This window comes from Mesoplodon bidens (genome assembly GCF_964165515.1).
Source record: "Mesoplodon bidens genome assembly, chromosome: 14".
NCBI lineage: Eukaryota > Metazoa > Chordata > Mammalia > Artiodactyla > Ziphiidae > Mesoplodon > Mesoplodon bidens.
In genome coordinates this window covers 16,114,544-16,126,615 of record NC_138170.1, presented here as the reverse complement: position 1 = coordinate 16,126,615, position 12,072 = coordinate 16,114,544, and the positions used below count along the sequence as shown (strand labels likewise).

General features: G+C 36.8%; 1 protein-coding gene across 2 annotated transcripts in view; it reads left to right on the top strand.

Annotated features, from left to right (window-relative positions):
• MGAT4A (alpha-1,3-mannosyl-glycoprotein 4-beta-N-acetylglucosaminyltransferase A) overlaps positions 1–11,401 on the top strand; it is a 113,052-nt gene extending 101,651 nt beyond the window's left edge. For both annotated transcript variants that reach the window (XM_081254365.1, XM_081254366.1), the window contains 6 exons: positions 398–505; positions 621–814; positions 2,645–2,723; positions 3,425–3,491; positions 10,732–10,844; positions 10,974–11,401. In XM_081254365.1, the coding sequence (XP_081110491.1) occupies positions 398–505; positions 621–814; positions 2,645–2,723; positions 3,425–3,491; positions 10,732–10,844; positions 10,974–11,000 (588 nt within the window). In that variant the 3' untranslated portion in view covers positions 11,001–11,401. The remainder of the gene's footprint in view (positions 1–397; positions 506–620; positions 815–2,644; positions 2,724–3,424; positions 3,492–10,731; positions 10,845–10,973) is intronic.
• The last annotated feature ends 671 nt before the right edge of the window (positions 11,402–12,072 follow it).

Below are 12,072 nucleotides of genomic sequence, written 5' to 3'. Positions count from 1 at the left end.
TCATGCGACAAAATGTGCTTTTTCTTATCTGCAAATTCTTTCATTATAGTATCCAATTAAAGGTATTTTGTGTATTTGAACCAAACCTCTAGAGTTTGTGCATTTTAACATTAAAAGTCAAATCTATATTGACCTATTTTGAAAGGTGGTTGAAATTAAATCCTTAACTCTTCCCTTGTAAGTGCTTATTTTTAATTTCCGCATCGTGTCTGTTTATCAAGTAGGTAGCAAATCTATTAATGCCTCAAAGAGGACCCTAAAGAAACATGACTTGGAATTATAAGATGAAGTTGGATTTTCTTTTCAATATTTACCCTTCTAAAGGGCTTCTCATCTTTCAGAGGAGGACAGGATTTCACTTTATAATGTAACACTAACATTCCCGTTTAATATTTAGAAACATTGTGATCGACAGAAAGCAAATCTGCGGATTCGCTTCAGACCTTCCCTTTTCCAACATGTTGGTCTGCATTCTTCACTAACAGGAAAAATTCAGAAACTCACGGTTGGTGATTTAATTTTATTTTTCTCATGCACAGACAATTTGTTATCTACTGTATAATCCTTGTTCTGCTTAAGTATAAATGAGCCGTATGTTGTTAATATGTCTTTCCTCCTAGGATAAAGATTACATGAAACCATTACTTCTTAAAATCCATGTAAACCCCCCTGCAGAGGTATCTACTTCTCTGAAGGTCTACCAAGGACATACACTGGAGAAAACTTATATGGGGGAGGATTTCTTCTGGGCTATAACTCCAGTAGCTGGAGACTACATCCTGTTTAAATTTGACAAGCCAGTCAATGTGGAAAGGTAGGTCATTATTGAAATATAATTTGGTCTTACAATTCAGACCTCTTATTCACAATGTGATTTATGACGGAATTTTTGGTGTATATAACACATGTGAGCAGTCAATGAGTCGTAAATGTTGGATTATAAAATACATTTTGTGTAACTCAGTAACACTATGGGTATGTTGCTTACAGATATAATACCAGCATTTAGTATGTTTGATAAATTCTATTGGTATTTCTGAATGTATATTTAGTATAGATTTTTAATACTTTTATGTAGAACTCTCCCTCAGAATCCCAAATTAGTTTTCACGTCCTTATCCTAGAATATCCCTTAAGATTTGACTGTGAGCTAGTGGATGGCCCAGCAATTTGGTTGAAATGATAAATTTGACAGACTATGACTATTCCTATTCAGTGCTTTTGCAAGTGCTGGAAGTGCAAGTGCTTTTAGTACACCATGGAGGAATTTAAAACCCTTTTATGTGTTTCAGCATTTCTGTTCACTTTACAAAATTTGGGACTTTTTCTCCCCATTTTTTACTTAACAGTCACAATTCCTTCAATCTTTCCTCAGTTTTGGGTATGTTCCCCAGACTGTCTGTGGCATACTTCCATGTAATCCCCAGAATGTGATGTGTTGTGTTCTCCTTTGAAGGCCATTTGGTTTTTAGAATCTGCCAAAAATAATTTGGAATAATTCTGTTTAGGGTGGTCAAAAACAATGCATAGCTACATGTAATGCTATTAATTTTCTTTTGTTACTCTAAACTGATTCTAAAGAGGAATTTAAGTGTAAAAATGTTATAAGCAATGGGAAGATCACTGGCAAGACATAGTAGCATACTTTTGAGTAACATTTTGTACTTATATGAGTATATAATATCAGTTTTGTTGTTATTTAATGTTCATTTTTATACTGTGTGGTGGAACTCTGCTCTGTGAGGTATTGTTCACCACGCTTGAGTCCTCACAGAATTAGAAATAGCACTCTTCTTTCACCTCAACAAGAATAGCCTCAGACCACATTTATGGGTTTATTTTTAGGAAATAAAAATAATTCCATCAAAGAATCTGCTAAAGAGCCCATATATTCGAGATCAAACTTAGTAACAACAAATATATTTACAATAAACCTCTGTAAAATGATGTTTATAATGCCCCTACTGAGGGCACTTTTCTAGCGAAACACAATTCTTCTAAAATGACAGTATATATGAATTTTCTTGGAGTGCATGCACAGACCCACCCTTCCTAGGACAGAGAAAAGGGATCATTTGATTTTCACCATAACTTATTTGCTGAGAGGGGAAAAAGCAGAAGTTGTATTTATTAATACAGAAGTGAAGTGTTAGGAAAAAAAGTTCTCTGTGTAACATATGTATGTATTCATTATACAAGAATTTTAAGGTGTGAAGAATGAGGGAAAAAATCATAACCCCAAGGATACCATTATGACCATATTGACACTTTTTTTTCTTGGTAACTGTGTGCACTTTCTACTTTGAGATCATGGTCTACATGTAATTTTATATCGTATATTATCCAATATACTCTGTCATAAGTGATTCACAAGCATTTTAATGGCTGCATCAACAGCAACAAAACACTGTCATCTTTTTTTTTTTTGTCAAGTACATTATTGTTATGCAGCAAACATGCCCCTCTGATAGAGGAGTTGTTGCATCCGCCTTAGGTTTTAATTTCCCTGCAACTATTCAGAACATATGATGTGCAGTCACTACAGACTTTAGCGTCGTCGACCTTATTCTGAGGTAAGGCCCCCTTCTGAACCTTTGTCGAGGATAGTCTGACTATATTTTTATTTTTATGTTTGTCTTTTCAGTTATTTGTTCCATAGTGGCAACCAGGAACATCCAGGGGATATTCTGCTCAACACAACTGTAGACGTTTTGCCTTTGAAGGTATGACTATTTTTTCCCCGAAATTTTCCTTGAGAACTAATATTAATAGACCTGATTTGAGGCTCTTCCTGTTTAAGAAAGAAATTCTCATGATGGCAGGACCTTAGTGGTGAGTAATACCAACTTCTTTTGGCAATATGGAACACCTGGTTTATTGTCCCGATATGGAACACCTGGTTTATTGTCCCGTTTGCCTTCATAGAAAGAGCCTTTATTTTGTTTCCTGTTGGAAAGTAACTTGGACATTTGTACTGGGAAAATAAATGAATCATTATTTTACTTTAATGTTTACTTGCTGTTTGTATTTTGAGTCCCAAAATACCATGCAGTTTTAATGCCTGTTGAATAATGTAGAAAGTTAATTTATTGGTCTCTAAGGAATGCTTAATTTCTTTCAAGTTAACACACAGTTCTTTACTTCTGTATATTTTTAATAGAAAACAGCATTCTATTAAATTGATTTAAACTGGAAATTAATTAAAATTAAAAATTTCTAGCCAACAGTATATTATATACAGATTGAGATGGAGCACTTTTACTGATTGATAAACCTTTTAAGGTTCAAGACTGACATGGCATTTTCTCTTTTCAGAGATAGCTGTGCCACAGATGCCACTTTTATATTTATTAAGATATATTAATAACCTAGATTTGTTTTAAATAGAAGTAATTATTTATAAGGTGTTTTTGTTCTATTTTAGAGTGAAGGTTTGGAAATCAGCAAAGAAACCAAAGACAAACGATTAGAAGATGGTTATTTCAGAATAGGTAATACCTACTTGAAACTAGTAAAATGTCCTTTACTTTATTGGACTTAGTCCTGAAGTAATTTTAAGTTCTTTTCAGATATCAAGCAGCTTCAGGATTATAAATACCAGTGTACTCTTTTATTTGTTCTCTGTGTTCTAGTACATACTTTTATTATTATCTTGACCCAACTAGGGTTTCAGATCAAAGGTTCATTTCGTGGTTCCTCTTTCTCTCTTCATCTGGTGCTTCACTGTTGTCACTGGTAGCTAATCCGCCTTCAGCTGCCTTCTGCAGTCTCGTCCTGGATGATCTTAGCTGGCTACTCTCATGACCCCAGCAATATCCGTATGCCAGAGCCTGAGCCTTTAGCCCCGCCTCCCTCCTGAGCTTTAGATCTGTACTGAGATGCCAACTGACAAACTACGTGGAGGCCACGTAGCCATCTACCCGGAGCGTCTGTAATATGGCCATTTCGTCATTGGTCACCATGGTTTGTGCTGTCACGATTCATCTAGCTGCCTGAGTCTAACCTTGGGAGACACTCTGAAACCCCGCACCCACCTTCCCTGTCCATTAGCATAAAATGTCTATTTGTGTCTGAATGTGCATTCACCCTACTGCAGCGATACTCTGCCTCTGTTTCCAAGCCAGTCCACCGAGCCTCTGTAGCTCCCTTGCCAAAACCTAAATGCTGTATTAACCTGGCTGAAAACCTTAATGACCTTCCGTGATCAGATTCCTTAGCTCCCACCCACTTTCGTTTCTTGTTACTTTCCTCTTATGCTTCATCTCTCCAGTCCTAAGACGTATTCCTCTAATGCCCTGTGCTCCCAGCCGTGTCTCTGTCCACTTTCCCTGCCTGAAACGATGCATTGGTGTTTCTCCTCCTGATGAATGCTTTCTGATCCTTTATTAACAAGTTTAGCTGCCTTCTCCTTGGCTCTTCTTACCACAGCGCATGCTGCACCTGTTCTGTGGAATCACGTTTCGTAGCTCAGTTCTGTGCGCTCACCGTGGAAGGGGGAGGGGGCTTTGTTGCTCAAGCATCTCCTGTGATTAACGTAGGACCTGTCCTTTGATGGACATCAACTCAGTGGATGATTATATATTTTCTTTTACTTAAATTAATGCTTCTCCTAGTGGTAGGCAGAAGAGATTATTGGGCAATTAATATTGTAGGTATACAGGACAGAGGCATTCTTATAACCCTCTCAAGCAGTTTTACGTTTGGTGAATGTCATTCAGTGTTTGCTACAAGGCTTGTACAATCACCCTGACTAATTTCTATATAGCTTAGTGGATAGATGAGTTTAATTATTTTCATATTTGGGTTATATTTTAGCCTACCCTAGAAATGTTCATAAGATTAGCTGCGTATACGAGACATTTATTAACCCTATTACCTATGAGTTATTAAATTTCTGAGAATGTTGTGTTCTAGGTTATGAAAGTAGCATAGGAAATAGAGACATTTATATGATTGCAGTAATTTGAAGATAATGACCATCTAAAACATCAACTCATACATATTTAGAACTGGAAGAGAACTAATGGGTGATCAGACCTAGGACCTTGTATAACAAAAGTGTGCATCAGAAACGAAAGCAGCTGACTTTTTTCAAGTTCATATAAAAAATTCTGCTCCCTTAAGAAGTATGCTTTAGCTGAATGGCGTGTGAGGGGCTCTGCAGACCTTTTTCTAGTGAGACAACCATAACTGGTGAAAGGTAGTTTTTTAGAAAAGTACAGCAAATAGAGAAACATTAACTCGTAAAGTCTGAATCTCAGTAACAGCATTAAGAGTCTGTGGCATTAGAGCCCTGACACGCTCATTACCCACGCTGTCCAAGCTCAGTGACTCGGAAGCTCTACTCTGCACGTCCAGCCAAAAACAGACTCCCCCTCCCACCAGCCCGCACTCCAGGGCTGCGGTATCTCACCAGGAAGGGCAGGCCACTAGCATCTGTCACCTCCCCAGCTCCCTGTTGTAGAAGCTCTGTTCCAGACATGAGCAGCTTAGAAATCTGAGGCTCCTTTCCTTGACCTAACTTCCATTCATCGGGCGAACCTTTGCTGCAGGCACGGCAGGGTGAGAGTCCTTGGCCCTGACCACCTCCCCCAGCCCACTGGTCCCCGCACACTGGGAGAGGTCAGCCAGGACACGAAGGGCTACTGCTACAACCCAGTGCTCTGCTTGTAAAGCAGGGGTGTCACCTTAGCAGGGAGGTGGGCTGCTGTCCCTGCCAGGGGTCCTGAGCAGTGGTGCAGAGATTTTCTCCAGGGGAGAGGCAGGCCATCAGAGAGCTCTGTAGCGCACCCTAAGGGGACTGCCTTACTTGAAACAGAACTTGGGGAAGTTCAAGCCCAAGGGCACTGTGGAATATGATGGAGATTTTGGTGGTAAACAGTTAGGAGGAGACTGGTTGCTACATTCAAGCTAAACTGTAGCCCATCGAGAAGTTTGACAGAGAGAACCAGAGAAAGAGGTAGCTAATAAGAGCCCTCTGGGTGGGACAAGCCACAAAGACAGACGGGCGCTACAAAGGGGCCTGGATTCAATAGGATCAGACTATGCAGCAACTTACGCCCAGAGGCATTGTGGGAAACAGTAGACAACCAGCTGGCAACTCGTAGAGACCTGATGCGTGAAGGTGGGGTTGGCTGGATGGGTGTGGCATGGTAACTAAGGACAGTCCTGTGAAAGAAATACCAGATTTATTGGTAGGTTAGAATTATGAGATAGCAGAAGAAGAGCCTTTCACAGAGAAACACTGGAAGAAGGAATGGAGCACCGTCTGGGTAGCAGAAGGGCGTCCACAGAGGGCATGACCTTGGAAGTCCCTCCTAATGCCAGGGTTTGGGGATTCCAGTCACTCTTCAGTCATTTCCTCCTTCATTTTCCCCTTCTTTTTTATCTTATAATGCTTACCTACCAGACCATTGGGTTAAGGACAAAAGTGAAATTTGTTGTTTGGAAAGTTAATACATGTACATGGTACCAAATACAAATTTAAGAGGGTAAACTTGTCTCCTTCCCTCTTCTTTCCCCCTCTACCCGGTGCTTCCCAGAGGCAATTGCTATAATGGTTTGTATTCTTCCAGAAGTATCTATTCATAAATAAAAATATTTGAGTATATTCTTCGAAAACACACAATCACACATAAATGGTAACATACTCTACAACCTTGTTCTACATCTTGTTTTTTCACTGGACAAAATACATATATGCATATGGAAGAGGAACATTTTTTAAAAATTGTAAATATTTCAGATGCACAAAAAGATGCAACTAATAATGTAATGAATATCAGTGTACACAGCTCAAGACTTGCCAGTTCAGTTGCTCTTCCCTAATTATCTTCTTTTCCACCCACCCAGGGGTAGCTACTATCCTAAATTTTGTGGTTACCATTTCCATATATGCTTTTACTACATAGGTGTGATATATCCCTGCTTGTTTTGAAATTTGATATGAATGATGACATTCTGTAGTCTAGTTTGCTTTTTTCTCTCACCATTGTGATATTCAACCATGTGGATGTGTGTATCTATGGCTCATTCATTTTCTGCTTTTTTCTCTCACCATTGTGATATTCAACCATGTGGATGTGTGTATCTATGGCTCATTCATTTTCATTGCTGTATAGATCTCCATGGATGAATATATTACTGTCCTGTTTGGTCACAAAGTGTGTTTCCATCTTTTTGCTGGCCTGAACACTTAGGCACATGTATGAGAGTTTCTCTACAGTGTATTCTTAGGAATGGAAGTAAGTCACAACTGCAGTATCTACAACTTTACTTCGTTCTTTCTATTCTTTCTTCAGTCTTTTAATGGGCTGCCTAATATTCCCTTGTATTAGCATATTGTAATTAAATTAGCCAGCCTCCTAATCATGGGCTCTTAGATTGTTCACAATTTTTGCTGCCGTCTATATACGCTTTTTGCACATGTGAGAGTATATCCGCAGCATAAAATTGCTGGGTGAGAGTGTTTTAATGAGGCCAGTTATATAATTTGCTAATTATTTTTCTAATTAAATGAGCTCATCAGGTGACAGATTCAGGTACATTATAAGTTAAAATGTTTCAAGTTCCACAGCATTTTTCAGCCCTGAATTCCCTTCCTAACTCAATATAAATAATACTTTTTTTTGTAGCATACATTCCCTACCCCAGTCCAGTGCCAAATAAGGACATACGTTTATGAAATAAGTATTAATTTTTTTTAATAAAAACATTACTTTGGCAGTTCATAAGTTGAATATTCCCTGTACAAATGAAAATGAACTTTCTCCAGTATGGTTTTTCAATTTGAATGTATCTTATCTTACTATGAGCCTAGTCAATATATTTTAAGACCCTAGAATTGACACATAATTTAACGGTTAGCTAACGACAGCCCATGGGCCAAATGTGGCCCACTGCTTGTTTTCTAATAGCCTGTGAGTGAAGAATGTAGAATTTTTTTTCATTGTTTATTTTCATTTTTAAATGGTTGAAAAAATAAAAAGAATAGTAATATATTGTGACATGTAAAAACTAGAAAATATTCAAATTTCAGTGTCCATGAATAGAATTTCTTTTAACACAGCTATGCTCATTTGTTTATGTGTTGTCTGTGTACTTTTATGCTACAACAGCAGAGATAAGTGAGAAGTTGCAAAAGAGATGGCAGTGGTGCTCTCAGTGCTTTGAATTGCTGCTCAGTGCACTACAAATAGCTTTGATGCGTTATAATTTGACAGTGTTTAAAGTGCCACACACATAACTCTACTGTGACATTTTTTAAAAAATTACCAGTGATTATCCTTCATGTCAAAACAGGAAAAGTGGACTTTGAATGCTGTGCTTTTTAACACAGTGGAATGTGGGTTGTTTTACAAAACTAGATGGCAGGTTATGTGGTTATTATGTAGTGACACAAGAGCTGTGCTAAAGAGTACATTACCACTACTAAGCACTCACAACAATATCCCCAACTCACAGGAAAGCAATGGTCAGAAAAATTAGAAGATTTAAAATATGATATCTCATCACTGAGAATTTCTTCACAAAAATAAAAGATTCAAATGACACTGTAACCAAAGTGAGTTTCAAACTGGCTCATGTGTTAGCCAAGCAAGAAAACCATTTACCAATGATGAGTTAATTAAATCATGTTTAACTACAGCAGATACGTGTGCCCAGAAAATAAACTCATTTCGGACCATTAGGCTTTCAGCAATAACTATTGCTTGAGGAGTTGGGGACTTTGGGAACCATATCAGTAGTCAAAAAGCAATGCAAATTATTTGAGCAGTTTTCTTTGGCTCCTGGTGAGTTGACAGATATTACTGATACTGCCTAGTTGTTATTTGGAGTCAACGCCAGGTTTGAAGTGACTGAAGAATTGGTCTCTGTGAATAGTCTGTAGAGAACAAGTACAGGCAAGAATGTTTTCAAGCCAGTTGAGAAAACACAAAGTTCATACAAACTGAAGTGGAATCTGCTAGGATGTTTTACAATGAATGGTGGTGAATATATGTGTGGAGGAGAAGAAGGCTTAGATGGACAGATTTACAAAGCTTGCAACAACGTAAGGTGTTTAAAGCCTATGGTTATGTTATTATTCATCAGCAGGTGCTTTAGAGAGAGTATTTGAGTCTGCCGTATATCATTAATTTATTGAACCAGCAGTGTTGCCAGTGAACTTTACTCTCATTGACTTCATCAACATCAGTTCTGTGAATTTTTGTCAGAAATAAGAACTGAATATCCTGACTTGCCCTGCCACACAGCAGTTCTGGGGCTTAGCAGTGATAAAATTTTATTGTGGTTTGTTTTTTGTTTGGTTTGGTTTTGTTTTAGCTCTGAAATAAGATTGAAAATTTTCCAAGTGAAAACTGCCCTCAACCACTATTATCTCTTTGAGAATTAGTTTTTTGCTTCAGACTTGATAATGTTTCTTAATTCAACCTAAAAGTACAAGACAAAGCAGTGCTTATGTGCAAAACTTATATTGCATTCAGGTCACTTTGATGACTATTAATGTTATTTGAACTGCAAGTAATAATATCAAGCTAATTGAGGAGCTTCCCCCAACCTTTGATTGAAAGTGATTCATCTGCAATGTAATGATGAGGCAGATATCAAAGAGAAGAATCTAATAGAATTTTACACAGATACCTTCCAAGTCATGGACATGCTCCATTAAAGCATGTGCTTGTGGATTAATAACAATATTTGCAGTATCTAGGCTGTGTGAAAGGAAGCATTCAAGATAAAATATATCAAATCTCATTATAGATCCACATTAACAGATGAACATTTGCAATCGATTTCGATGATAAGGAACACTAACTTTGAACCAGTTAATTTAAGTATTATCCCCCCATAAGGAATTACATGCTCCTTAGTATCAGCAGAAAAAAAAACCTTTGTTACTACATTTTGAATTTCATCAATAAAAATTTTGTGAAAATTCGTTTTCTCTTTTTCTATACAAGTACCTGGATGATATTCTCAGATGCCCTCTTGACCCACAAATCCCCAAATATTTACTATCTGCTCTTTTTAGGAAGTTTGCCGATCCCTGGCTTAGAGCAGTGTGGCTCAGAACAAACCATTTTCCTGTCACTTTTTCAGTAGCATTTTTGTTTTGTTTTCTTGCTGTTTCCTCACAGCAAGAAAAATTGAGTACTGAGCATGTTATCTTCTATAGAACTTCTTGGTCCTTATCCTTACAGGAGAGCTTTTTGAGCTTATCATTTATAATGGAGTTTTATGTTGGAACTGCCTTGAGGAGGTATCACCTTTTAGTTCCATCTAGATGTGACCTTGGAAACTGCTCAAGGCCAACCGTTGTGAATCTAAGCACTGAAATTTGTTACTCCTGACTTAATCCTCAAAGTGGTCAGACTGAAAGATGGTACAGAGTATATTTTGTAAGGTTTGTGTAAGTCACATTTTGCTAAGAACTTGTGTGTTAGTTGAGGTAAGAACAAATATATTTGTTTTTTTTTTAATTTGCAATAAGAAAATATATAGCTCTGCCTCTTTAAATAGGTTGCTTCTCATGTTTTTAAGCATATACTACTTCATGAAACGTTTAAAAGTTGAATAAAGGTAAAAAGAAGGAAAAAAATTCACCCATGCTCTTTGTGTAAAAACATCCACTAGAAATATTTTGCTGTTTTCCTTCCCTGCTTTAAGTCAGTGATAATTTATGTGTGCTTGTTTCAGTCTACCCAATGAATGTTGATTTTTACTTTGAAGGGAAGTTTGAGAATGGTGTTGCAGAAGGAATGGTGGATCCGAACCTAAACCCCATCTCAGCATTCCGACTTTCAGTTATTCAGAATTCTGCTGTTTGGGCCATTCTTAATGAGGTAAGACCATATATTAAATCAGTGAAACTGCTTAGATTCTACATTTTTTACAGCATTTGGATTTCATAATTAAGACCTTTTTGGAATTGAAAATTGCCATTTCATGCTGTTCACTATCTTGTATTTCAGATTCATATTAAGAAAGTCACAAACTGACTATCTCCTAAGAAACCAACACAATTTTTCCCTGTGAATTTGTTGATTAAAGATGGCTGAGCATGTACCGTTTTTTGGTAACTTGAATTCTACCTCTTGTGAAATCTACTGTAGATAAGATGATTGTCATTTCCACTTGGAAAATGAATCTTCCATGGATAATTGTATTCATTCGAACCTAAGCTGTCCTCCAGTTTTAACTTGACTCAGACATTTTACAGTTATGACAGCCTGTTAATATGACTTGTACTATTTTGGTATTATACTAATACATAAGAGTTGTACATATTGTTACATTCCTTAAAATTTGAGAAAAATTAATGTTAAATACATTTTATGAAGGGGGTACTTTTGAAGTTCATTTATTTTACTATTATAGACCCTCTTTTATAGATTATCAGGGATTATATATATATACACACACACACACACACACAAATATACATAAAATGCTACGGAGTTAATTTATTAGAAACACTTAAGAAGTACATATTTTTGTGCAGTAAATTTTTGAATCAATACTTTTTTTGAAAGCCAGTTACCGTGCTTTTTTAAGTTCTTTCTATATTTTTCTTTGGAAATGCAAACATTACAAGTTAATGCCATTTTTCAAATGCACTGCCATGTAAGAATGATTCTAGATTGATTTCCTAACTGAAGTACTTTTATAATCACAGTGATTCTGAACAAAATATTTTCAAAGGCGTTTGTCATTCCTTAAAGCCAAGATTTTAAAGACCAATGTCCTTCTTGAGGGTTATTTTACTATACTATGTATGGTGTGTAGCCACAAAAAATCAGTCTGATAAATTTTAATGTGCAGGGGTGATGCATTTCAACCCAAATTATCATAGACTGAAGTCATTACATTTCCTTTGATATGTAAAATGACAGACTCTTCTCTTTTAATCTTTGTCTTTAATCCATGAATTAGAGGCATTTTCTCTTTCCTTGATGCTTTTATATCTGCACTCCGTGAGTTCTGACAAAATGTTTTCTAGGTAATGCTATTTTATTGTATGAGTCATAATTGGTTTAATTTTAAAGAAAAACAAAATTGTAATGTTGTTTT